General features: G+C 41.8%; 1 protein-coding gene across 1 annotated transcript; it reads left to right on the top strand.

Annotated features, from left to right (window-relative positions):
• The first annotated feature begins 337 nt into the window (after window positions 1-337).
• PPARA (peroxisome proliferator activated receptor alpha) lies at window positions 338-26,135 on the top strand. Its single transcript, XM_079975316.1, has 7 exons — window positions 338-463; window positions 9,129-9,377; window positions 10,369-10,529; window positions 15,577-15,715; window positions 19,366-19,568; window positions 24,387-24,834; window positions 25,460-26,135. The coding sequence occupies exons 2-7, from the start codon at window positions 9,140-9,142 to the stop codon at window positions 25,705-25,707; spliced, it is 1,437 nt and encodes a 478-aa protein (XP_079831442.1). The 5' UTR covers window positions 338-463; window positions 9,129-9,139; the 3' UTR covers window positions 25,708-26,135.
• The last annotated feature ends 1,848 nt before the right edge of the window (window positions 26,136-27,983 follow it).

Below are 27,983 nucleotides of genomic sequence, written 5' to 3'. Positions count from 1 at the left end.
GCGCTGTAGTCCCAAAGAGCTTTGAAGTCTGCACTTTGCTCAGAGAGCTAACATTAAAGATACCTAGACAGAAGCCTTGGGCAAATTGATAAAACCAGGCTTGTTCTTGATATCTAGTATCTGCTTGTATAGATCTTAATATATGGGACTAATAATTTACCTGCTGATTAGATTTTTTGAAAGTGCAGTTGCTAGATTGGATAGTAATAGACATACCTTATTAAAGTTTGGGGGAGGGGGCAACAGACTTGCGGAAGTTTGCATGTGCCTTAGCTGCATTTAAGAGCCCCCTTTCCATGTTCTGTTTATCTTATGTAGTACTCTTTTTCTTTTTAAGTGAAAACACTAGAAATCCAGAATTCATGGTGAATCTAACAACAAGCAAGTCTGCCAAGAAAATGGAAGGGAAACATATTATGGATACAGTTTTTGTTTCTAGTTTTCCAAGAATCTATTGTAAATGGTAAGTAAAATTTGCATTTTGTATATTATGCAAACCACTCTGATTTCTTTAAGGCACTGTGGAAAGAAACTATTACAGATATTCTTGCTTGAATAGGTGTAAGTTGACAAAATAGTATTTTTTATAATATCATAACTCCTGGTCTGTTTTGTTTCACATCAGCTCAAGAGTTCAATTCTTATTTTGTTGTTGGCTCACTCACAGCGTTCAAAATTAGCCCATCTAATTTTGACTGGCAGCCGACCTTTTGTGAGGCAGTGCAGATGTCCAGGCACCATTGTTTGGTGCCTAACATCTCCCCCTGGCAATATCACACCAGTCAGTTGGTCTGTGGGGCCTCAGGGCACCAAAATACATGCCTCTTTTGCTGCTGTACTGCCCTGCCTGATTGACAAGGTAGCACGGTACCAGAAGACGCATGTGCCGAAACATCCTAGGCAGCAACTCTTGCAGGGTCTCCTCTGCTGCTGAGGAGAAGTGCTGATGGGATGCTGCCGAGGAGAGGAGCTGTTTGGGGCTGCCACTCAGAGCTTCATCAGTGCTGCAAATGTGGAGCTGTTCATTTGGCTGCTCCAACTTCTTAAGCAGCTCTAGAAGCTTCTGCAGTTCAGCATGAAGCTTCCTCATTCTGTTCCCTTCTTTCTATTCTCCATTACTGCGGAAGCCAGCTGATTCCCCCTGGCCTTAGAGTCTTCTCCCCATGTTGGAGATGCGGAAGAAGGGGAGGGAGGGGGGAGCTTCACCAGACAGAGAGAGAATAGGAGGAAGGGGAGAGGAACGGCAGCAGGAGCTCTCCTGCTGCTGCCTTGTGGGGTGAAAGAGTGACGGGGTTCTTTGGAGCCATGGTGGTGCTGATGCTGAAGTGCAGAAGCTGCCAGAGCTGCTTACGAAGTTGGAGCAGCCAAACAAGCAGCTCCACATTTGCAGCGCTGATGATGCTCTGAACCCAAACGGCTCCTTTCCTTGGCAGCACCCCCAGCACCTCTTGCCGAGGCCATCAGAATCCTGCTGCCACCTTTGCTGCTGTCCCCCACGGCCACCAAGAGCAGCCCTCTGCTGCTGAGGCTCGAGAATCGCTGCCTGAGGTCAGACAAAACCAGACCCAGGCAGCTTCCACCAAGTAAGAAAAAAGGACGAAGCGAGTGGGGAGATCTGCAGGGAAGAAATGTATTTACACATTGTGTTTTGGCACCCACAACCCAGGTTCCAGGTTGGCGCCTAGCTTTCCTATCCCAATTTTGAGCACTGCTCACTCAGTAGCTGTGAAAGGACTTAATGTGTCAGGTGTCATAATTTATAATAAAGTATGGGTCTCAAAATGATCACATGGAATGTGAATGGACTTAACGAAAAAGCAAAGAGAAACAGGGTGGCACATGTTTTAGAAAAACAAAAACATGACATAATATGCCTGCAAGAGGCCCACGTTGCAAAAAAACCATAAAAGAGTTTTATCAAATAAGAGACTGGGACTAGACTTTATCTCTTCTAATAATTTGATAAAAAGTGGTGTAGTAATACATGCAAAGCCTTATTTGGATCCAAAACTACTACCGGAATATAATATGAACTAAAGCTGAAAAGCTTTGAAGAGATAAGAGAACAGATAGTGGATTGGTTCCAATATTATCAACTATTTGAAACATTCAAAATAGATTAAAAAAGGGGTTTGCGACAGAAACATCTAGATTGGAAACAGATTTGGTCAACTCCTAAATGAAAACTCTTTCCAAAATGTACCAACTCCTCCTTGACTGGGAAGTCAGTTGTTTGGAGGATGCATTGATTCCCTTTCCCTGCACTTGTATCTTCTCTGGGTGGGATTTCAGCAGTCAGATTCTCACACACATTCCGATCCTGAGTTCTCCTGCATTTCTGTCTTGTGCTTCTACCGGTATCAATCTGTCAGGTACTCATCCCAATTGTGTATATTAGATTTGTTTAATAATTAACTATATTACATTTATTAAAGGTGTATTTAATAATCTATTTAATAAAATATATTAGTCGTGTATATTAACTAATATTATATTGTCAATACTTTAATTAACGATATGGAAATTCAGTGCTGGCACACAAATTCTATGTCAATGTACTCTTGCAGCCCACTTGGTTGAGAGGGTACACCACCCAGGTCTATGGGAAAGAATGGCACGTTGCAAGTCTCGATAAATAGTAATGTCTAGCTCTGGAAATGACATGACTTAGGATAGCGGTGGTGTTTCACAAGTCTTAGAGTCAGAGACTAATGTAGCTATCTAGTCATTTCAGCTTAGAATCAGAGACTGGATGCTCAAAGAAATTCCCTCTCATGGGTTTCTACTCCTCACCTTCTGGGGGATTTTTTTTTTCCTGGGTGTTGGAGAATGATGTTACTGTGTGTTCCTTCTTAATGAAAAAATGTAGACTTCTACATTTTCTTATCTGTCCTGTGCCTATAAATAGCATTACAGCAGCATAATATTAAATTAATAATGCATTATAGAATTCTGTTGTATTTATTTTACTAGTTTAGAAGATCTAATCTTAATGCATTTTATATTTTTGATGAGTAAAGTGCTACTACATCTCTCTTTTATCCTTGTAGAAGATCAAGGAGCCTGTATGTTTGCATTTTAAGAACTGGCAACTGGGCTTGTGAACTGTCTAAGGATATCCTTAAATCTGAGAGAGTGGCATTTGGGGATGCAGAAACTGGCCAGGGACGGACGGCCGCTGGGGCTATAGCCACTACTCTGGAGCTTACTTATGATGTTAGGATGTGTAATAGGCTTTCCTGGGATGATGGGAAATGCAGGGAATTAAGGAGAGAGAGGTTAGTATGTAGGGTATCCTACAACTTTGTTTTCAGGAGTATTTAATGTGTTTGTAAATATGAATAATTTTATTAAAACAAAAAAGTAAATAATTAGTGCAGGAGCTACTAATTACTGAATATAACTACTTCAGATGATATCAGTACTTGATTAGTGGAATGTGCTTCATGTGTGCCTTTGTATGGGGTCTAGAAGCTGCAGCTAGCGTGCAGTGCAGTGGCCAGACTGCTCACTGGAACAGGTTACTGGCAAAATGTTAACTCTTTTGCTGAGAAAACTCCACTGGTTGCTGATTTGCCCAGGGTCAAGGTTCTTGTGTTAAGTCCCAAAGCCCTAAACCAGGCATAAGTAAACTCGGCCCTCCAGATGTTTTGGGATTACAACTCCCATCAGCCCTAGCTAACAAGACCAGTGGTCAGAGATGGTGGGAGTTCTAGTCCTAAAACATTTGAAGGACCGATTTTGCTTATGCCTGCCCTAAACAGTTTGCCTCCAAAGTACCTTAAGAGCTGCCTGGTTCCTTGGGATCACAGAAATCTTCTGATGGGCCACTTTTGGTGGTCCTCCATGCCCCTGAAGTTCAGCCAGCTTTTAGCAAGAGTGATCCTTTAGTGTGGCAGACCCTGTCCTGTGGAACTCCTTACCTGCTTTCCTTTAGGGTCCTAAAAACTATTTCTCAAACCAGCATTTGGAATTTGATTCCCTCCCCCTAACCAAGTTATATTGACATGGTACTTATATTTTTGCAGATGCTGTTATATTAAGGTTTATGCTTTATATACTGCCTTGTTCAGGGCCATCTTAAGCATATGCAGCGCCAGGGTGTAAAGATCCGCCTGGCGCGCCCCCCCCCAGGTTGCCCAGAGTTGTTGACCTTTTTTAGGGTGGGCTGGTGAGGCACGCAGAGCTGGCCTGGCCAGCTGCCTTAGCAGCAACAGAGAAGCCCAAGGCAGCAGCAGAGTGGGGCCGGGCACCTGGGGGGTGTGCAAGCAGAGCCCAGTGCAACAACAGTCAAACCCGAGGTGGCAGCGGTGGCAGTGACTGAGCGAAGCCAGGTGCCTCGTGTGAGCAGCGTGTGCTCGGCAGGCCTCTCAACAGCCCACCAATCCCAGGCGCGCAGGAGGGTGGATCCGGCCGGCTGGCTGCCACAGCGCCTCGCTCGCCCGCAGCGGAAGAGCTGCGGTGCTCTGACAGGCTCTGCTCCACTCGGCAGCAGCTGTCAGCATTTCCAATCCCCAAACTCCAAATCTCTGCCCCAGACTCTCAGCCTGGAGCCCCTGAGAGCCCGCGCCCGGGTGCCCCACACCGCTAGTGGCTATGGGTAAGACGGCCCTGTCCTTGTTATGTTTCCTATGAATGTGTGGTTTATAAATACTTAAATAAAAAAGAAATAAAGCTATTTATTGAAGTAGATATATGTTGAATAGGTCATATTCTTGAAAACCTTTATGAGCTATTTTAACTTAACTTCCACTGTTCTGTATACAGTGGTACCTCTGGTTACGTACTTAATTCGTTCCAGAGGTCCGTTCTTAACCTGAAACAGTTCTTAACCTGAAGCACCATTTTAGCTAATGGGGCCTCCCGCTGCCGCCGTACCACCAGAGCACGATTTCTGCTCTCATCCTGAAGCAAAGTTCTTAACCTGAGGTACTATTTCTGGGTTAGTGGAGTCTGTAACCTGAAGTGTATGTAACCCGAAGTGTCTGTAACCTGAAGCATATGTAACCCGAGGTACCACTGTACATAAATACAGGTGAGGGGATGAAGAGGAGAGCATTTGCTAGTAAGACTCCCCTCCCTCCCTCCCTCCCTCCCTCCCTCCCTCCCTCTGTGTTGCCAGAACATGCAAGTCTTGACCAGAGAGAGAGAATGAGAGGGCATGCATGCTTCTGTATCTACTGCTGAGAAAATGCAGCAGAAAACGTGTTCATGTATAAAGTGTATAAAGTGTATAACCAAACAAGGAAGAAGACGCTGATATGAGCTGTTGTATTTCCCGATATTGTATTGTAACACTGAGTGATGCAATGCATTGGCAGTAAAAGCAAGAAAGAATACCAGTGAAAGGACATAGTATCGTTTTTCTCTTCAGCCCAGAGGAAGAATTCATTCTTGTGCAGTTTCTTCCGCAAACAGATGTTAGTTTCACTGTAGCTTTTCAACTTGTAAATAATTGTGGTCTGTTTGTATTTTGTAATGAATGGTGCTGGGGCTACAGATGGTGTGGAGGCTGCAGCTGTGCAGATGCAGGAAGAGCTGGGGTGGGGTGGGGGGAGCTAGAGGAGTGCACTGGCTTCTTAGGCAGGAGAGGAGGAAAACAGCTGAGAGAGAAAATTAACGGGAGTGGGAGAAATAAATTGAACTGAAGGAAATTTAAGTTTTGCTGTGAATAGGAATAATAAGCATTGGTTGTGCTGGATATTGATGAGGTAAGACACTTATCTAGGACTGGAAAAATTGCTGTACATATTTAATTGCTAAATAAAAAAAGTCAGAGTGTACTAACATTTCGTTCAGATGTTATGCTGTGAAGTCATGGCACTAGTTTCCTAAATGATCTTCTTCTGGGTTTGAGTTCACAAGAAAATGTAGCATGTGATACATTATTGTGTAGCTAGAAACTATGGTACAGTCCACATAAACAAAATGCACGTCTGGAGAGGATCTTGCATGGAATTTCTGTTACTGTGCTTCCTACTGCTGAAGAGGCAATGAAAACAATGACTTGCCTCTAGCACTGTGGATTCAGCAGAGGCAGCATAGAAAACTGTGACTGTGGATGGAATTGCTTACTATACTTCTGTATGGATTACAAGTTTTTTTTTCTTTTTAATATTTTCTTTTTCAAGTTTCAAAATAACAGCATTTTTCTTTTGTTTATACATATCCAATCCAAATTTGCATTTAATGACTCCCTCCACCCCCTCTGGTTTCCCTTTCCCCCCTTAAATTCTCCTTGCATATGATTATAGCTCTCCAATTAATTTTAAGTTTTCTATAGAATCATTATTTAAGAAACTTTAGCATAGTTTGCTGGGAAGCAATGTGTCTATACTGTATTTCATATCTCAATTTTGCATTCAAGTTTTCCCAAATGGTGCCCTTATTGAGCCATATTACTAGTAAAAACAAGGCCAAAGTATTAATTGGAGACCAAGTAGCACTGTGCTGTTGAGTATCTTTGAGAATACATAAGAGGTAGAATTGTACAAAACTGGCAAGAGTTCAATAACTGTTTTGCAAAGTAGTCAAGTAAGAAAAATGAAATAAAACCGAGAGCAGGGCAGAGTTCTAAAAGATTATCTCTAAATAGAGAATCTGCATAAACCTGAGATTCAGCATAGTTTGAAGACTAAATCATGGTTTGTAAAGACCACAAACCAATGCAGTTATAACATAACATAACAGATACAGGAGAGAGAGGGGGGCCTGGACACGTGGCGTGATCACACAGTATTCTGCACTTGAATTATTGTTGAAGCTGGTGGTGTTGTCTTGAGGTCAAGAGTCCTAAATGAGAAGTGAATATTTAACTACTCTTTCAAGGACAGTTGGTAATCTTTCTTTATTGGAACATGAGATTAGAGGGTTGAAAACAACTCCAAAGAGATATGACTCTGGATGGTTCTGGCTGCCAGAGCAGTGCAGCCTGTGGATTTAAAAGACCATTCCATAATAAAAATGAGACACACCGTGAATCACCAGAGAATGTTTTTTTGGGGGGGCGGATCTTGGATTTAAGCATTGTCTTCCTTCTCTCTGCCTGCCCCCACTTTATGGTGGTGAGTTCCTTTACATTTTTTCCCTAATCCTGTACTACCTTTCCCCACCAACAAAAGACTCCTAGCACAAAAAAACTATGAATGGATCTATTTATTTGCTATTTATTTTGTCCCTCCTTTCCTATTTGTTTATATGTGCAACATTCACACTTCCTTACTGCTGCATGTGCATTCCATTTTCTCTATGTAAAATTATTTGCTTGGACATTTCATAATAATTAATGAGAACTAAACTATTTCGATGGAAAAAACCAATATTTTTCTTATCTGACAGAATGAAAGAGATTTAACATGTCCAACTCCCTAACAGAGTAGCTGGCAGAGTAGATAGCAGTGCAGTGAGGAAAGATGATCTGGAATACCAATCTGGATAGCTTTAAAAGATTATTAGACAAAGTTATGGGGGATAAGGCCTACCAGTGGCTGTTGGGCATGGAGCATAGTCATCATGGCTATTCTTGAAGGCAGCATCTGAATATCAGTTGTTAGAAACGGAAGGTGGGTTTTCCACAGGCATCTGGTTGGCCACTGCAAGAACAAGATGCTGGAACAGCTGGGCTGTTGATCTGGTCCAGCTGATGATGATGATGATGATGATGATGCACAAGTTTGCCATTGAAAGCTAGCTTGATTCTTGAACTGTCAATCCTTTACCAAGAAATGTAAGCGCACACCTACCAGCACTTGTGAGAATGCCAGGCAGTACAGCAATTCTTGGGGAGGGGAGATGTTTTAAGGGAGATCGGTTATCTCAGATCCCAAGTTATGGTAGCAGTGTTGAGAATTCTGATATCACCTTCAAAATGTTAGTTACATATTTATATGCAATTTAGAGCCCTGTGTGGGTGGGGAAACATCCCCCATGACATGTTTAATTTTTACTATGTATTTTGTGTTTTTTATATTGTATTTTTATGTTGCGAACTGCCTTGATATTACAAATGAACAGTGGTGTACAAATTTATTAAATATATGAAAAATAAATAATGCTAGTTTACGACTGTGATTGAACTTGCAAACATGAACCCATGACTTGACTAGACTATTTTTTTTCCTTTCCCCCAGGCATTTTTTATCTTTTTATTTATTTCCATTTCTAAAAATTGTACACCACTTGATTATATGTTTTAAAACCCTCAAAGTGGTTTACAGAGAGATAAAACAATAAACTTAATGGTAAAATCAGTTTAAAACAGCCATTTAAAATATTCAAAAAAAATTAAAATGAGCTTTGGTTTGCATTTTTCACAGGTATGTTCTGGTGCCTGCCATTTTTCTGCTGCATTGCTATTGTATTGTATTGTATTGTATTCAGTGGGACACAGGTGGCGCTGTGGGTTAAACCACAGAGCCTAGGACTTGCTGATCAGAAGTTCGGCAGTTCAAATCCCCGCGATGGGGTGAGCTCCCGTTGTTTGGTCCCTGCTGCTGCCAACCTAGCAGTTTGAAAGCACGTCAAAGTGCAAGTGGATAAATAGGTACCGCTCCGGCGGGAAGGTAAACGCCATTTCTGTGTGCTGCTCTGGTTCGCCAGAAGCGGCTTAGTCATGCTGGCCACATGACCCGGAAGTTGTACGCAGGCTCCCTTGGCCAGTGAAGCGTGATGAGCACCACAACCCCAGAGTTGGTCACGACTGGACCTAATGGTCAGGGGTCCCTTTACCTTTTATTGTATTTGGTAGGCATTCCATAGGAATGTTGAGTCCATGACTTGCTGTCCTGCTTTTCACTTCTATGAAAAAGCAACATGTGAATACAGTGGTACCTCGGGTTAAGAACTTAATTCGTTCCAGAGGTCCGTTCTTAACCTGAAGCAGGTTCTTAACCTGTTATGCATTGGAAGAGGGGTAGTCTTATACGGTGAGTATATCCCAAACTATATTTTAACTGGAAAAGTTGGGGGTCGTCTTATACACTGGGAAATACAGAAATACGGAAAATTTGAACGTGGTTTGCACCATTGATGCTATAAGCTACATCCCTGGGTATTTTGAGAGGGAATCATACAAATATGGCAAATAAGTGGCTCATCTTACCTTGCTAAGATATTTGTTTTGCTTTCAGACGCCTAATAAATGCTGAGCGACATACTTTGCTTCACCGAAATGGTGGACACAGAAAGCCAGCTTTGCCCCCTCCTTCCCTTAAAGGATGAGGATCTTGGTAGTCCTTTATCTGAAGAATTCTTACAAGATATGGATTCCATACAAGAGCTCTCACAATCTATAAGTGGGGATAGTTCGGGAGCATTAAGTGTAACAGACTTCCAGTCACTGGGAAATGGAGCTGGGTCTGATGGATCAATCATCACAGGTAAGAATGTTATTATCTAGAATGGATTTAATCAGATTTTGTTTTAATGTATGGCAGCAACCTTTTATGTACCCTTATGACACCTAATGGGACGCAGGTGGCGCTGTGGGTTAAAGCCTCAGCGCCTAGGGCTTGCCGATCGAAAGGTCGGCGGTTCGAATCCCTGCGGCGGGGTGCGCTCCCGCTGCTCGGTCCCAGCGCCTGCCAACCTAACAGTTCGAAAGCACCTCCGGGTGCAAGTAGATAAATAGGGACCGCTTACCAGCGGGAAGGTAAACGGCGTTTCCGTGTGCGGCTCTGGCTCTGGCCAGAGCAGCGATGTCACGCTGGCCACGTGACCCGGAAGTGTCTCCGGACAGCGCTGGCCCCTGGCCTCTTAAGTGAGATGGGCGCACAACCCCAGAGTCTGTCAAGACTGGCCTGTACGGGCAGGGGTACCTTTACCTTTACCTTTTTATGACACCTAATACAATTTGAAATACTTGGTTTGCTATATTGCTGAAACATGATTTGGGATTTGTGTAAACCAGGGGTCATCAGTGTGTCCACCAGTACCCCCAAGGGACCTGCAAAAGAAACCCACCATGCCCAAGAGACTGTTTGCTCTCGTTGCTCAGCTCTTGCCTCTTCTGTTTAGAACTCCCCGGCTTAAACAGGGGTTGCCAAGATGGGACAGGCACGCTCAGCCATAAACTTGATTGGTAGACACAATACAGTGTGCTTGTCTATTATTTATTAGAATCCTTTTCTTCCATACTGCACCCACCCATCCTCTATAAGTTCAGCTGCCATCAGAATTCCATATTTTCTCACAGGTTCCTGTCATGCAGTTGGAAAATAGTAATTTCTTTTAATTCACAGATATATATTCTTTTGCTTAAATAGGTGCCTCTCAAATATTTTGAGTTGTCTTGTTTAGCTTCCAAACTTATAGGCTTTCAGTCACCTGAGTTTGCTGTTAGTATTTGCTAACTTTTTTTTTAACTTTCAGACTCTCTCTCGCCAGCATCCAGTCCCTCGTCTGTGAATTTTTCCACAGTTTCGGGTAGCAAAGATGAACTGCCAAGTGCATCGTTAAATATTGAATGTAGAATATGTGGAGATAAAGCTTCAGGCTACCATTATGGAGTCCATGCTTGTGAAGGTTGTAAGGTACTGTCCACAATATTCTCTGCATAACGATATTCCAGAATAGCAAATTAATTACTTTAGAGCTGTTGAATAAAAGTTTTTTTTTAATCTAGAAATTAGTAGTTGGATCTTATTGAGAAGTCCTTTGTGAAGTTAGCAGTCCTAGCTCCATTTACCTGGGAGTAAGCCCCTTTGAATTCAGTAAAGCTAGCTTCTGAGATATGGGGAGAATGTGCTGTAAAATTCCAAGCATGATTACTTGGAAACAAACACTATTGACACCCATGTGCCTTACTTCTAATTAATTTTGCTTCAAAGTATAGTGTGTCATTTTTTTACATGAAGTTTTTTGGTATTACAACTTAAATGTAAACTATGATTTAAGATGGAAACTACCTTTTCCTGTGCAGCAGGGCACATAACTATGTTGTTTTACTATATACAATTCAGTCAGAAAATTACATTACTGAAAATAGTCTGGAATAAGTTTATAACTACTTTGCTCATAAACCAGGCTTTTGTTTGATGTTTTGAGAATGGTTTTATTTGACCATTTTGTAAATTGGACAATGGCTTCAGCTTTAGTAAGACTCGGCATTCCTCAGTTTGTTCATACCTGAGCACAACTGTAATGGGTTTGGGCAGGAATGTGCTTAAGTGTGGATTGAGGGATAGCCTCTGATGCTCTGGGTTATCCTTCTCCAACCTGCTGCACCCTAGAGGTTGTGGACTACAATGTCCTCCTCCTCCTCCTCCTCTTCTTTGGCAATCACTCGTAGCCGAGTAAGATTGTCTTCCATGAACACGGTTTTAACAGTGAGTCCGTAAGTGACAGTGGAGGCCAATCCTGGATCCACACATCCTTTCACAGTGGGGACATTGGTTTCCAGGCGGGAGTTGATCACGGTGTGGATTTGCAAGGCGTGCCTCCCTCTTAGCATGTTTCTCCCTTGCGTACTGAGTTCGAGTGTCTTCAAAGCCCATAACACCTTTGGTAAAGGCTGTTCTCCAACTGGAGTGCTCGCAGGCCAGTGTTTCCCAGTTGTCAGTGTTTATACTACATTATTTTAGATTTGCCTTGAGAGAGTCTTTACACCTCTTTTGTTGACCACCAGCATTACGCTTTCCATTTTTAAGTTCAAAATAGAGTAGTTGCTTTGGAAGACGATCATCAGGCATCTGCACAACATGATCCGTTCAACAAAGCTGATGTTGAAGAATCAATGCTTCAACACTGGTGATCTTTGCTTCTTCCAGTATGCTGATACAAGTTCGCCTGTCTTCCCAAGTGATGTGTAAAATTTTTTGGAGAAACCACTGATGGAATCTTTCGAGGAGTTGGAGATGGCATTTATAAGTGGTCCATGTTTCACAAGCATATAGTAAGGTTGGCAGTACAATAGCTTTGTAAACAAGCATTTTGGTTTCCTTGTGAATCTCAAACACTCTGCCCTTCAATTGGGAGAAAGGTGCACTCGCTGAGCTCAGGCGATACCCTTGTGGAAAGATAGGTAGGAGAAGTGATCAACATTTTCCAACGTTACACCATTGAGTTGGATTTGTGGCACTGCAGAGGGGTTATTTTGTACTTGCTGGTGCAGCACTTTGATTTTTTTGGATGTTGAGTGATAGGCCAAGCTTTTTGTAAGCTTCTGCAAAGATATTTAGGATGGTGTGGAGGTCATCCTCTGAGCGTGTGCACACTACGTTGTCATCAGCATACTGAAGTTCTATTATGGAAGTTACGGTAACCTTACTCTTTGCTTTCAGCCTGCTCAGATTGAAGAGCTTTCCATATGTTCGATATATGATTTCTACTTCGGTGGGGAGTTTCCCTTCGACAAAGTTTAGGATCATGGCAATGAAAATAATGGAGTTGGGGCAATAGCACAACCCTGTTTAACACCTGATCCCACTGTGAATGGTGCACTTTGAGAGCCATTGTTATCTGTGATTGTTGCTGTCATATTATCATAGGAGCCGAATGATGTTTGCAAATTTATCTGGGCAACCAACTTTCAGAAGGACAGTCCACAGGGCATTACGATCTACAGTGTTGAAAGCCTTAGTCAGGTCAATAAACGCCATATACAGGGGTTGGTTTTGCTCTCTGCATTTTTCTTGAAGCTGTCGAGCGATGTAAATCATGTCCACTGTCCCCCTAGAAGGCTGAAAACTATTTTGAGATTCAGGAAGGGTCGCCTCGGATATTGTTAAGAGATGGTTTGCTAAGATCCTTGCAAGAATTTTGCCAGCTGCAGATAATAGAAAGATGCCTTGATAGTTTCCACAATCAGTTCTGTCACCTTTTTTAAAAGAGATTGATAATTTTGGCATCCCAAAAGTTTGCTGGGATTTCTTCTCTTTCCCAGATTTTTTTGATGAGCTTGTGAAGTTGTTGTGTAAGTTCAATTCTGCCCACTTTGAAGATTTCAGCCAATAGTTTGTTCGCAGGCTGCAATAATGGATGTTTCTAGCTTGGTCCAGTGTTCCTCGATGTTATCAGGGAATTCTGAATGCAGGTGGTCCTTAAGAGTCGTTTTGAAGCAATCCCACTTAATGGGATCTTGAAGCGCTTGAGTGTTCATTTTGCACCTTGGTTTTCTTCCTTGTAGCCTGCATTGAGGTATAATTTTGATAACCATCATGGAGCGTATTAGTCGTGGGTGCTCGTCATAGCCCTGGTAAGGAGCACATCGTGGCGATCTTTAGCACGGACAATAACAGTCTAAGACAGCAGTTCTTAACCTGTGGGTCCCCAGATGTTGTTGGACTACAACTCCCATCATCCCTGAGCTCTGGCCTTGCTAGCTAGGGGTGATGGGAGTTGTAGTTCAACAACATCTGGGGACCCACAGGTTGAGAAAGGCTGGTCTTAAGAGGTGCCATCATACCTCCATCATATGTCCATCATACCTGACCATTGGCCAGGCTGGCTGGGCCTCATGGAAATGTAGTCCAGAATCTGAAGGGCACCAGGTTGGGGAAGGCTTCTTGGGGAGGCTGGCTTTAGCATACAATACATTATGAAATGAGTATCATAATGCTTTTACTGACAGATAATTGAGAGATTTGTACTGGGGCAAAATAAGGATTCATCTAGTAGCAAAGCGAGCTAAAGAACTGGAAATTAAGAAAAATGGGAAGTGGCTATGAAAAATGCCATATAAAGAATTATTGGTACACATGCCTCATGCGATCTATTTTAACACTATGCTGTTAACTCAAAGTATCTCATGTGACTCGTTATGTTCAGAGCTCCATAAACTTGGGCAGACCTTGGTAACCAAGGCAAAACTTGTAATTGAGATCCTGCTGGAACAGATTTATGCATATCTACTCAGAAACAAGTCTCACTGTGTTCAGTGGGGCTTACTTACAAGTAAGTGTGCTTTGGACTGCAGGTATGCATAAATTTGGGCTGTTGGCCCCTGATCTCTTGCTGTATCTTCCATACAATATTAGGGTCCATTGCCTGCTTCCCTCCTCTGCCTTCCAAGTCTGTAGCTGGAGACAGGGTGGCAGGGTTTCCACAACCTACACTAGGCATTGGAGGAGCTTGGAAAACCAGGTTAACTGTGGGAATAGTTTCTGCCATGCTTTTAACTCTGAGAATAGTGTTAGAGGAGGGGAGCAGGATCTTGTATAGTGGCATCATGCAACCCAAACAGCCACTCCTGCTTTCCCCTCTGGGACTTGTTTTGCTGGTTGGCTGGGTGTGGAAACACTTGGCCTGCCTCTGCTGCTTGCCATTCATATGGCCATTGGTGGCTGGTGGCAGAGGCACTCCTGCCCACAGCTTTGCTCAAACTTCTGCCTCCACCTTTCTCCTTAGAAAAGGAATGCTTTGGCTAATGTTGGCAGGGGGTGACAGAGGCTTTTGGAGTGCACGGGTCTCCCGCCGGCCAAACAGCAGCTCCTTTCTAGCTTTGAGAATCATTTCTCATAATTGCATCTCTAAAACTTGGTACAACTGTTTGGGAAGTTTTACCACCTTCGCTTCATCAGACTTGCCTTTGGGGAGTTGACAGAGCTGCAGAAGGTTGTTGAATAAGATTTGCATTAATTGTGTTGGAACTTACCTGTGTAAAGTTGGAAGTCTGTTTTCTGATAAGACACAATAATTTAGGTTCCCACATGTCTTGATTCTGTAAAAGCTTCAACTATCCCAATTATTTCATGTAATCTAAGCAAATAATTTGAGTGGTGGTGTAATTTAGTGGACAGTTTGTTTGGAATTTTAAGATTGGATTGAAATTGCTAGATTCCTATTCTAATAAGGGCTAGAGATAGTTTAAGAGAACTGAATGTGGTTTGAGAGAATTATCCCTGCACAAAATGTGTACACACATTTTTGTCCAGCTGAGGCTTCCATTTACTCTATCTATCTACAATTTTTAAAGCCCTGGCAAAACCAGAAATGATGGTAGGAATAATAAAAACAAAGAGTCCTTTGGCACCTTAAAGACTAATACCTACATTGGTTCATAAGTTTTTATAGACTACAGTCTACTTCATCAGATGTACAAAGTATTATCCTGAGTAGCAGATATGTCGCAAGGAAATGAAATGCAAAAATGTATGGATGCTAATAATGGTCTTATAAACAGGGATCATACACAAAGGAACATAATTTATAACACAGACATCCTTATACTACTAAACCAGTTACCATGTAAATTATGCTTTAGGTAAGGTATTGAACAGATCCACTGAAAACATTCACACCCTGAGTATATATGAGATGGGGAAAATTAAGAGCCTGAAAATCTGGCTCTTATGTCCGTGTTAGCCATAGGTTCATCAGAGCAAGGAGGAGTTTCACAATGTAGTATTATGTGTAAATTAATATTTTACATAAAATTTACTACTATTACTCTTAACATCTACATACTGTATAGCTGAGTGGGGGGGGGATGTATAGGACGATCCTAGACATTTTTACTTGGAAGTAAGTCCTACTGTCTTGAAGTGTTTTCTCATAAAAAACAGGTTTAGGATTGTAATGCATTTCAAATATAAGAAGCTTTTATTATATGCTAATGTCTGGTCTTTAAACTTTTCACAGGGCTTTTTTAGGCGAACAATCAGACTAAAACTTATATACGACAAGTGTGATCGCAACTGCAAAATTCAGAAAAAGAATCGAAATAAATGTCAGTACTGCCGTTTTCAAAAGTGCCTTTCAGTTGGAATGTCTCATAATGGTAGGTAAGAGTGACCATAATTTTTGTTTTACTTCAACAAAAAAATAAGTTGGACAATGATTCTACATGGATAGCTGGTACGACATCTTATGCAAATACAGGACTGAAGCAAACATGGTTTGGATTCATATGCTCCCATCCAGATATGGAATACATTTTCTGCTCAAGCAGATATTGTTCTGTATCTTGTCCTAGAAAAGTCAAATCCAAAGTTGATGGTCTCCTTGCACAAACAGAAACATGAGAACTGCTATAGGAACCAACTAAGTATAACACTGCATGAATGTTTGCACAAGCATTTATTGAATGCTAAGTTCCTTCTGTTCTCCAGTCTTCGGATCTAGTTTGATGTCAGAAGGTGAAGAAACACAGAATTGTTATGAGCAATTCCAGATATTGCAAGGTAGCAAAGGGAAAAGAATGGAATCATTGTAGAGTTGGAAGGGACCCCAAGGATCATCTAGTCCAACCCCCTGCAAGGCAGGAATCTCATCTAAAGCATCCAAGACAGATGGCCATCTAACCGGTGCTTAAAAACTTCCAAGGAAGGAGAGTCCACAACCTCCCATTGGAGTTCGTTCCATGGTTGAACAGCTCTTACTTTCAAAAAGTTATTTCTGATGTTTAGTCAGAATATCATTTCTTGTAACTTGAAACCACTGGTTCGAGTCCTACCCTCCAGAGCAGAAGAAAACAAGCTGGCTCCATCTTCCATGTGACAGCCCTTTAGATATTTGAAGATGGCTATCATATCTCATCTAAGTCTCCTCTTTTCCAGGCTATACATACCCAGCTCCTTCAACCGTTCCTCTTAAGGCATGGTCTCCAGACCCTTAATTGTCTTGGTTGCTTTCCTCTGCACACATTCCAGCTTAAACTGTGGTGCCCTTTTTCCAGGATGATGAGGAACCATTAATGAATACACTTTGGGTTTGGACAGTCAACCAGCTACAAATCCACTTAACAGTTACCTCATTCAACCCACATTTTGCCAGTTTCATCACAAAGAATACCATGGGGGGCTTCGTCAAAAACCTTCCTGAAATCAAGATACACTATGTGCACAGCATTCCTCTGATCCACCAAGCTTGTAACTCCATAAAAAAAAGAGAGAGATTTGTCTGACATGACTTGTTTTTGAGAAACCCTTGCTAGGTCTTAGTAATCACATCATCCTTTTCTAAATGCTCACAGACCGACCATTTGATTATCTATTCTAGGACCTTTCCTGGTATTGAAGTCCACTGGTCGGTAGTTACCTGCATCCTTTCCCCCCTCATTTTTGAAATTGGGGACACCATTTGCCCACCTCCAGTCTGCAGAGACTTCACCTGTTTTCCAAGAATTCTCAAAGATCATAGACAAAGGCTCTGAGATTACATCTGCAAGCTCCTTTGGTACCCTTGGATGCACCTTATCAGGCCCTGGAGATCGGAATTCATTGAAAGCAGCTTGGTGTTCCCTCACCACCTCTTTTCCTATTTTGGGCTACAAGCCTCTAATCAGTTTCAAACTATTCATGTATTGAACACTGTAGTTAAAATTCATTCACAAATTTCAGTGTAAAATTGCTACAATAGGACACAGAATGTTGCTAGTTCTGAATCTGAAGGTGCACCATTCTGAGATAACACCAATGACTGAATCAATGTTAGGTTCTGCTTCAGTTGTTGCACTGTTTGTGTGCTGTTGGTGCAGATGGGAATTCAGTTTAGGGAGGGACAGTACTGGTGGCTGCTATATTGGACTGTGGTCTGGTTGGTGGTAAGGTAAAAGGTAAAGGTACCCCTGCCCGTTCGGGCCAGTCTTGCCAGACTCTAGGGTTGTGCGCTCATCTCACTCTATAGGCAGGGAGCCAGCTCTGTCCGCAGACACTTCCAGGTCACGTGGCCAGCGTAACAAGCTGCATCTGGCGAGCCAGCGCAGCACACGGAACGCCGTGTACCTTCCCGCTGGTAAGCGGTCCCTATTTATCTACTTGCACCCGGGTGTGCTTTCGAACTGCTAGGTTGGCAGGCGCTGGGACCAAACGACGGGAGCGCACCCCGCTGCGGGGATTCGAACCGCCAACCATGCGATCGGCAAGTCCTAGGCACTGAGGTTTTACCCACAGCGCCACCCGCGTCCCTCCACTGGTTGGTGATACACAACTCAAATAATCCACTTCTTGGTTTTTATTAATATAAGAAAGATGTTTTTGATGCATTTATCTGTGGGAAGTGTTTGTACTGCAGTTTTAATGCAGTGTGTGGGAACTCACTACATTAACACTCTATTTCTTTCTCTACTTCAAATTGCACCCTCTTCTTCTCAATATACCACACATCACTCTGCGCCTCATTGTTGCCCCTTTTTCTTTCCCTTCTCTACAGGTTTCTCCAAAGCCTCATCTTTCTCCCATCCATTTATTCTGTCTCTGTTTTTGCAGTGTTTCTTTCCTCTTCACACACGTTCTCTAAGCCTTCTTTCTCAGTTTAGCTGCAGCTTTCCAGCAATTCACATAATTAAGGAGTTGTAGGTTAGCTACCCACAAAGGCTGTAAAAACTGTGGCACTGCTACCATGTGCTTCTTAGTATAGAATCATAGAGTTGGAAGAGACCACAAGGGCCATCGAGTCCAACCCCCTGCCAAGCAGGAAACACCATCAGAGCACTCCAGACATATGGTTGTCAAGCCTCTGCTTAAAGACCTCCAAAGAAGGAGACTCCACCACACTCCTTGGCAGCAAATTCCACTGTCAAACAGCTCTTACTGTCAGGAAGTTCTTCCTAATGTTTAGGTGGAATCTTCTTTCTTGTAGTTTGGATCCATTGCTCCGTGTCCGCTTCTCTGGAGCAGCAGAAAACAACTTTTCTCCCTCCTCTATGTGACATCCTTTTATATATTTGAACATGGCTATCATATCACCCCTTAACCTCCTCTTCTCCAGGCTAAACATGCCCAGCTCCCTTAGCCGTTCCTCATAAGGCATCGTTTCCAGGCCTTTGACCATTTTGGTTGCCTTCCTCTGGACACGTTCCAGTTTGTCAGTGTCCTTCTTGAACCGTGGTGCCCAGAACTGGACACAGTACTCCAGGTGAGGTCTGACCAGAGCAGAATACAGTGGCACTATTACTTCCCTTGATCTAGATGCTATACTCCTATTGATGCAGCCCAGAATTGCATTGGCTTTTTTAGCTGCCGCGTCACACTGTTGGCTCATGTCAAGTTTGTGGTCAACCAAGACTCCTAGATCCTTTTCACGTGTACTGCTCTCAAGCCAGGTGTCACCCATCTTGTATTTGTGCCTCTCATTTTTTTTTGCCCAAGTGCAATACTTTACATTTCTCCCTGTTAAAATTCATCTTGTTTGTTTTGGCCCAGTTCTCTAATAAAAGGAGATGATGCATTGATGCAGTCATTCTCCCACTTCTGATGGACTTGAGTAGACCTTCCCCCAAAAGATGTGGGAACGAGCAGACCCGGTATCTTGAATTCTTTATGGGGTCACAAATAGATAGGAATGGGGTCTCAGCCTGTGGGGCTAGTTTACTCCTTGTGCTGCTGTTGCTAGGATCCTGGTAAGCTAGGATTTGAGCTTAAGATCAGGCTTACAACTGGAGAACAAATGTTTGTGCTGTTCCACTTTAAATGCATGTTTTCTCCTCAGCGATTCGATTTGGACGGATGCCAAGGTCAGAGAAGGCAAAGCTGAAAGCTGAAATTCTAACAGGTGATCATTGTATAGAAAATTCTGAAATCGCAGATCTTAAATCACTCGCCAAGAGAATTTATGAAGCGTATTTGAAAAACTTTAATATGAACAAGGTCAAAGCCAGACTCATACTTGCAGGAAAAACCAGCAACAATCCAGTAAGTATTTGCCATCATAAAGTTTAAAAATAGCAAACTAAGCAAATGGTGAGCTAATGTGTATGTAAGACAAGTAAAAGCACTTCTAAGAACTGCGGATGGAACCTGCTGTGTTAGAAGAGGCATCTCCCATTCTCTCTCTCAGGAGGAGGAGGTGCTTATTTGGTGACATGCATTATGGAAATTTCTTCAAAGTATATTAGTTTATTTTAGTGCAAATTTATGTAGATTTTAATGACTAATTGCTTGATCTGTTAAAACTTTTGTATGAGCAAAATTTATTTTAATCTGGAGGCAGCCTTATTATTATTATTTGTTTATTTTGAGGATATGTACCCCACCTTTAACAAGTTTTCTGGACAGTTTACATAAAGTTAAAAAGACAGTAAAACAAATAAAAGCAGAAAGATAAAAATTGCACAATATAAAAGAGCAGCATGAAAGTAATACTTAAAGAGAATGTGCTCTGGATACTTTTGTAAATGGTGAGTTAAACCCACACCAATCGTTCTGAGCAGCTTGTGACGAAAGCTTTCCTAAGGACTAGAACTTTGTAACTTCTGGCATTTTGAAGTATTGTTGCTAGGCAGTTAACTATTGCGTATTTAGCCATTTTCATAGAAGTATACAGCTGAACTGGGCAGTCTCATACCACGTAACCTCTTCAACTTCTTTTAAGCAAATGAAAAAGAAATAAAGGATATGGGGCTTTAATTATAGGGACACACACACCCCTTGTCTTGTTGCCCATAGATGAGTATGAAAAGTTGCAGCCTGTATGCTGAAATGGTCCCTTTTACTTTTGAGCCTGTTGTTCTATGTGGTAACCATACTAGGCTAGGTGGTTTTGCGTTGAGGGTGAGAGGGACAGAAGGAAAGGGAGGTGGAAGAGATAAACTGGAGATATGTGAAACTTTATCTGCTTGGCACCAGGAAACACAGATTTTTTTCCTCACAAGTCCAACAGGATTTAGAAGTGCTTATCTTTTGGTTGGATCTTGCCCTGAAGGTGGTTTCCCCTGCTCCCCCTCTTTTAGAGGATGTAAGTCGTAAACGAATCCACTAAAAATACTAATGGCATAATCCAGCCAAAGTTAAACATCCTTCATCCTCATTCATTTCAAGTCAAGGGTGCTAAATTTACACTGGACAGTTCCTAAAGCATATTTGGCTGTGGGGGGGGGGGGAGATCCACTGGGGTGTGTTTGTGGGGGCAGGGGTGGTGCATGAGAGAGCGGGGAGAGATTACTGAATGAACTTCTTTGACTGCATTGGGAAATGATTAACTGGGTTTTAGAAATGACTAAGCTTTCAATACCTTAGTTCTCCAGCAAAAGCAGCAAAGTTTTACAACATCTAGTTTAAAATGGTCTGAAATGGCCTTACCCATTTCTCTCTAATTGCATTTACATCAAACGCAAAAAAATGAACACAGGATTGAAAAGAAAATTGGGATTGTTATTTCACCATTTAAAGGTGGTATGTCTATTTGAATCAATAGGGAACTCTTCCGCCCTCATTGCAGTAAAGATTATATTATTTTAAGATCACAGGTAACTATGAAAGTATTTGGGCAATGTATGCGTATAATAAATTGCTCAGTATTCCACGACTTCTTCTTACAATCCCTGGTGGTGCATAGTAACCTGATTTTGAATGGGCAATTTTCAAAAGTAAGTTGTAATTTTGCCAGAGTTGCTAGAGTGTCAGAGAAAGAAAAATGTGTTGTGGGTTTTTTTAATCCACATGAATAGTCCTAATGATGTGGGTTTTTCAGAATAAACTGAATTGGAGTCTTTACCACACTGAATTGAAATATTTGGTTGATGGGTGCAATTCTATCCAGAATTAAAGGTAAAGGTAAAGGTACCCCTGCCCGTACGGGCCAGTCTTGACAGACTCTGGGGTTGTGCGCCCATCTCACTTAAGAGGCCAGGGGCCAGCGCTGTCCGGAGACACTGCTCTGGCGAGCCAGAGCCGCACACGGAAACGCCGTTTACCTTCCCGCTGGTAAGCGGTCCCTATTTATCTACTTGCACCCGGAGGTGCTTTCGAACTGCTAGGTTGGCAGGCGCTGGGACCGAGCAGCGGGAGCGCACCCCGCCGCAGGGATTCGAACTGCCGACCTTTTGATCGGCAAGCCCTAGGCGCTGAGGCTTTAACCTACAGCGCCACCTGCGTCCCTATTCAATTAATGGCAATGGGACTTGCTTCCAGATAAATGGGCATCGGATTGTAGTTACATTTTGCAATCCTGTACTTGCCTTATGCTAGGTGTGCTGATACACCTCTGTTGAAGCAGCCTCCAAATCCTATGTCCATGTAGTCAGGAGCAGGGAAGTACAACATCAGGAGAAATAAGCACATCAGAAAAACAACCAAATGCCCACAGCATCTGCAGAAACATTGTCACAGTCTGCTAATCAGGACTGTGGCAGTGACAACATCCACATGACACACAGGCAGCCAATGAACCTGTACACCCTGCAGACACACCCTGCATCGCAACACACACAGTAGTGGAAAAGCACCCTCACTCCAGCAGGCCTCAGTGGCACAGTTAGCAGTGCAGTAGCCAAGTGCTTTAAGACCCGCACTACCAGTTGGTACTTCCAGGAGGCTGGAGAAGAGACTTGCCATCATTGCTCTCCCCAACGCTTACCTTGTGTTGCTGTCAGCCTCCTCTGGAGGAGAGGTGGGGGAGCCAGCTGTATGCCATCTGCCCCTCCCTCTGAGCTGCATTTAAGGCAGGCTCCTGGGAGTGCAGAATCTTTATTGGCAGTTAACTTTTGTTTTGCTTTGTACCTATTCAATGTACCTATTCAACAACCTAGATGGTGGTTGTTACTTATTTTGAATTTATTCTGTGTTTGCCAAATTGTTTTGTCGTTTTTGAATTTTCTGACATGTTCTGTATTTTGTATATTCATATTTCTAATACTCTGTATTTGTTTTGAAAGTTTGCTTTAAGCCACTTTAGGCATAGCTCATTGTGGAAAAGCAGCATATGAGTGAACTCAGTCAGTGACTCTAGTACTGCCTGTTCAAAGGCATTCCTCCAAACAGAGGCAAAGGTACTAACATAATTTTCTGGGCAGAGTGCACTGCAGATCAGATCCTCTCCCCTCCCCTCAAAAGATAAGCATATTTGCATAACAATGGAATATGCTAATTTACTTGTGTAGCTGCAGATTTATAAGTAAATAAGTGAGAAGAATAAGTAGTAAGAACCAGGCATAACTGTCAACTTTTCCCTTTTCTTGTGAGGAATCCTATTCGGAATAAGGGGATTTCCCTTTAAAAAAGGGAAATGTTGACAGCTATGTTACCAGGTCAGGGGATATATTGTCCCCATCTTTTTCCTTTGGTAAATATCAAACTGGTAGGAAACCTTTTTTATATGAAGGACCATTGACCCACAGAAAAGATAAATTGAGACACACACAGAAGTAAAAAGCTATCTGATTGGCAGGATGTCAGCAGGCACAGCTTTTTCATAGTTGTACTTCCATACTAGCAAAAACTTTTGTATTCTTGCTTGCCGCAAATATAGTGCCTCTTCTGTTATCGGTGTTTAAGGCACAAGAGCCCTGCTGTCTCACAATGCCAGTCCTAAACTATAGAAAGATCTCAGGTGCATTATATAACGGTTGTTACTGTGGGTCTGTCATGTAAGGCTGGATACATTTCAAGATAAGGCGTGATATATTAGATGGAGGTGGTGTCGGAGTCAGTATTAAATGGTTAAATGCAAAAGGTAAGAACATTGGCTGTGATCACTTTTTAAATATCCCAATGACAATAGCAGTGTTGTCAACACAGATCAAACAAGCACCGTTTCCGTTTCTTTTTTGAGCAAAAAGGATTTGACCCTTTGACATTAATATGCCCATTTAGGTGTTTATACCAGCACCAGCAGCCTATGCACCCAAACCCCCTATTTTTTCTGATACGCAGGGAAACTTTTTCCAACCTCAGCCATTATCCTGATCTTTATAGACTTTTTCTTTTTGATTTTTATATATTTTTAAAAAATATAAAACACCCTAATATTTAAAATTGTTTTTATAGGGAAATAAATGCATGTGCGAGACCCCCAACCAAACTTGTGTGATATCTCCATGTGCTCCTGCTCCCTTCCCCCACACTAGTTGTCTTGTTTCCTCCTCCCTCAAGACCCAATACAATCATTTTTTTCATTGACTATTTTGAATGCTGCTTGTGCAATGAACAGGTGGCTTGGCTGACAAGCCCCTCACTGAAGGTGCTTTGAGTGCCTTCTCCTACGCATGCATAACTCTTCCTCTACCCCTCCTTGTGTGCAGTCGCCTGATCTTGGGATTCACCCGTGCTCACAGATGTCTCCCTCTTGCTTGTGGGTGTGGGCATTTTGGTTACAAAGCAATTAGCTTGTGCCTTCCATCTGTGGCTCTCTTTGCCTTCTGAGAATATGCCCCTGTGGGGTTGGGATGCCATTGTGAGATGTGGTCCCAAAGCTGTGGGTTCCAAACCATTGTCTTACAAGCTTACTACCTTAGGCTGTGAGACTTAACTATACAAGCAAATCCACATGGGGCAAATGCTTCTGGTGGTATCATCCTACAGTGTATTCATTACCTCTTTCAAAATGCTGAATGTTCTTGAAACAATTTTTTACATTGGTGGATCCCATCTTCCATTAAACCTGGTTCTGAAGACACACCTTCAGTAGGGGCTTTGATTATATTTGTTTTGTTCCTCTTAATATCTTAGTATATTCCATTGCTATTAGTATATTTGTAAATAGTTAACATATTTACTTTTACTATCTCTTTGTAGCCATTTGTCATACATGATATGGATACGTTGTGTATGGCAGAGAAGACACTGGTGGCAAAACTGGTAGCCAATGGAATACAAAACAAGGAGGCAGAAGTTCGAATTTTCCACTGCTGCCAATGTACCTCCGTCGAAGCTGTAACAGAACTTACAGAATTTGCCAAATCCATCCCTGGCTTCTCTAACCTAGACTTGAATGACCAGGTGACACTATTAAAATACGGAGTTTATGAAGCCATTTTTGCCACATTAGCCTCTGTAATGAACAAAGATGGAATGCTGGTAGCCTACGGAAATGGTTTTATAACTCGAGAATTCCTCAAAAGTTTAAGGAAACCATTTTGTGATATCATGGAACCGAAGTTTGATTTTGCAATGAAATTCAATGCATTGGAGTTAGATGACAGTGATATAGCTCTTTTTGTGGCTGCTATAATTTGTTGTGGAGGTAAGACTTAAAGCTTCTATACCTATGTATTCTAATTAGTGATTATCTCCATTTATACTACCTCCCCACCTTTCTACAATAGTATTCAGGGCAGCTAACAATAGCAATAAAGCAATTATTTAAGCAAGTAAGATAAAGAATATAACAGTAGATTTTGGGTGGTTGAGAAACAGATGGAAAGATTGGAATATTTCTTGCGTTATACTGTGCAGAATGAATGATTAGCTGCTGTTCCTCATGGGCCTCATCTGAATTTTACCTTTCCCTGTTTCTAGTAATTTCCTTTCATAAGTTGTTTGAGTTGGTTGAGAGCAAAAATGGACAAAAGGATAGCTATAAATGACAAGGCAAAACAGTTTAACAGATCAAAAACATGTTTTTGTCTGTTTAAAAGCTGCTTTCTGTTTATATTGGTCTCGTGGTTTGTGGCTGTATGAGGATTTGAAGCGGGGTTTCGCTAGTCTAGCAGTCTTAAAAACTCTACTACTCTCATTCTTGCAGTTAACATTAAGGAGAGGGTCTTTTAGTGGGTCTTTCAGTAAGGTCTTAAGCAAATATAATTTATGGTCACAGATTAACTCTTCTACAATAACTTGATGTGCTTTTTTTTTGTTTTGGTGAACAGATCGCCCTGGCCTTGTAAACATAAGACACATTGAAAAGATGCAGGAGAGCATTGTGCATGTACTAAAACTTCACTTGCAGAACAACCATCCTGATGACATCTTCCTTTTCCCAAAGCTTCTACAGAAAATGGCTGACCTCCGACAGCTTGTCACAGAACATGCTCAGCTTGTTCAGATTATCAAAAAGACTGAATCTGATGCACACTTACATCCTTTACTACAAGAAATCTACAAGGATATGTACTAAGGCTGTTTTTTGTTATGTTTTGTTTTTTGTTTTGTATGACGTGAAAATACAAAAGCAATAGATGGGAGCAAACTACTTTGCACAGTTCTCTCTGTTGTGCTTTTATTTCAAAGCATTAGTGAGCTAAAAGGTAGGCAACTGCAATATCATATTTTTCTTGCCAGGAGTTATTTTTAAGTACTTAAGAGAAACTGTATAGTATGTATAAAAAATGGCAATAAGCTGTGATTGACTTGAAATTTGGGCAACAGTGGTAATATCATTTATAGTACATCTGAACTTACTAACAACATACACTTCTTCTGAAGTTTCTGCACTTTTAAGCCTTTCTCCCATCATCTTCATTACTGTAAGAAAGCTAGGAGTTTTGGCCAGGATCCAAAAGCCTTTATGTGATGTCCATTAAAGCTTTAACAGTGTTTCTCCAACAGCAGTCCTCCGTGCTTTGTGGTGAGTTGCATTTTGAAACTCAAAGGTGTTTCAAAAGCAGATTGGGATTTGACATGGTGGGGGCAGAGATGTCTGCCATTGAAATAAGTCATATGCTACTGGTCATACCCTATCCCTTAAATCAGGGATAGCCAATATTGTATTCTCCAGATGTTGTGGACTACATCTCCCATAAGCCCCAGCCAGCATGACCAAAAGTCAGAGGTAATGTGAATTGTGGTCCACAATCCACCTGGCCTAGCGGGCAAGGCCCACACTCACCCAGCCCTACTGAAGAGCCTCCTCATGAGGCCAGAGGAACATCGCCCGGCTATTGTTTTATTATTTATTGATTTAATATGCTGTACACCGCTTTGAGGTTTTTATTAAAAATATAAAGCGGTATAGAAATTTTAAAAATAATAAGATAAAATATCTGAAGGGCACCCTAGTCACTAGCCCTGCATCTAAAGTACAGTAAGCCCGCAATTTATGCTGGGGTTATGTTCTGGGGATTGCGCTTAAAGCCAAAATTGTGTATAGTCAAAGTACATTGGGCTCCCACACTGGCGGGTACGATTGCCAAAGTCTTTTCCCCCAGATGTCTGCCCCCCTTTTATTTATTTTTATTTTTGCCAAGTGCGTAAAACTGAATGCGCACAAGCTGAAAGGTAAATAAATTGTAGGCTTACTGTAGTTTCTTTAGATCCTGTCCCTACCTCGATTGTTTTCCATAAAGGATGCATTTTTTAAAAGCTCTCTTCCTACTTAAGGCTGCAATCCTATGCACAATTTCTGGTAAATAAATTCCACAGACGTCACTGGGACTTGTGTAAGATTGCTGTGTTGTTTTATTTATTTAACTGAAATGAAATCCCATTGGCATGTCAAAGCCATAGTGATATTGGGAAATATATTTAATGATGTGCAACCAGACCCTCCCTCTTCCATGGTTCATGCCAAACTGCTTATTTCCAGTCAGGTATGCAGGATCAATACACAACATTAAAAAGCCTTATAGTCATGCAGAGCCAATTCATAATTTCTTGTGTATTCTGGCACTTGAGTTTGAATTTGAAACACTGAATTTCTAAAACAGCTCTGCTCTGGGCAAACTTCATGTTAACCTGCTGTTTAGTCTTATATTGAACCATAGATACAAGAAAGTTGATGTGTCTGACAGAATGTTGCTTCCATACAGCATTGAAACAAGGAATAGGAGTCAGAGTAGTGTGTTGTTTGGACTTGTGGATAATATTCTAATTCAGTGCCCTTTCTTCACTACCGAAGCAATAATACCGGGGGGGGGGGGGGGGCATAGAGGCCAAGGTGTTCCAATACTGTAACCTAGATTAGCTTATTAAGGTTATGTTTAAACCAGACGCTCAGCACTAATGCAAATTGTTACACATAGTTTTTGTATTGTATAGACAAAAACCGATCATATAGGTCTCCCTCTCCTGGAACCCTGAGAACTCTTTTTGGGGTGGGGGCTAGGAATCTCATTCAGATATCTCAGAACTTTCACCATTCTACAGTTGCCAGGGTTCTTTGGAGAAAGTGATAACCTTTAAAATGGTATCAAACATGTCTGCAGTGTAGATATGTCCCTAGAGCTCTTTATATCAGATGCATACACAACTTCTCACAACAGTGTTTTCTTTGAGGATCATTTTTAATGGATGCACATGAAAGGCTGCAGATATTACAAAAACTATGCTGAGTTTGTTTGTTTTTAATTCATTGTATTTCTAGGTGTGTGCATTTGATGTTTTTAAATACTACTATTTTAAAAGCTAGGGACGCGGTTGGCGCTGTGGGTTAAACCACAGAGCCTAGGACTTGCC

This window comes from Podarcis cretensis (assembly GCF_951804945.1).
Source record: "Podarcis cretensis genome assembly, chromosome: 5".
Classification (NCBI taxonomy): domain Eukaryota; kingdom Metazoa; phylum Chordata; class Lepidosauria; order Squamata; family Lacertidae; genus Podarcis; species Podarcis cretensis.
This window is presented reverse-complemented; position numbering and strand designations above follow the sequence as displayed.

Bases quoted from the DNA above. Each gene is read 5' to 3' on its own strand.
- PPARA (XM_079975316.1), top strand. From the start codon at position 9,140: ATGCTGAGCGACATACTTTGCTTCACCGAAATGGTGGACACAGAAAGC. The intron at 9,378-10,368 runs GTAAGAATGTTA...TTTAACTTTCAG, and splicing joins TGATGGATCAATCATCACAG to ACTCTCTCTCGCCAGCATCC. The intron at 24,835-25,459 runs GTAAGACTTAAA...TTTGGTGAACAG, and splicing joins TGCTATAATTTGTTGTGGAG to ATCGCCCTGGCCTTGTAAAC.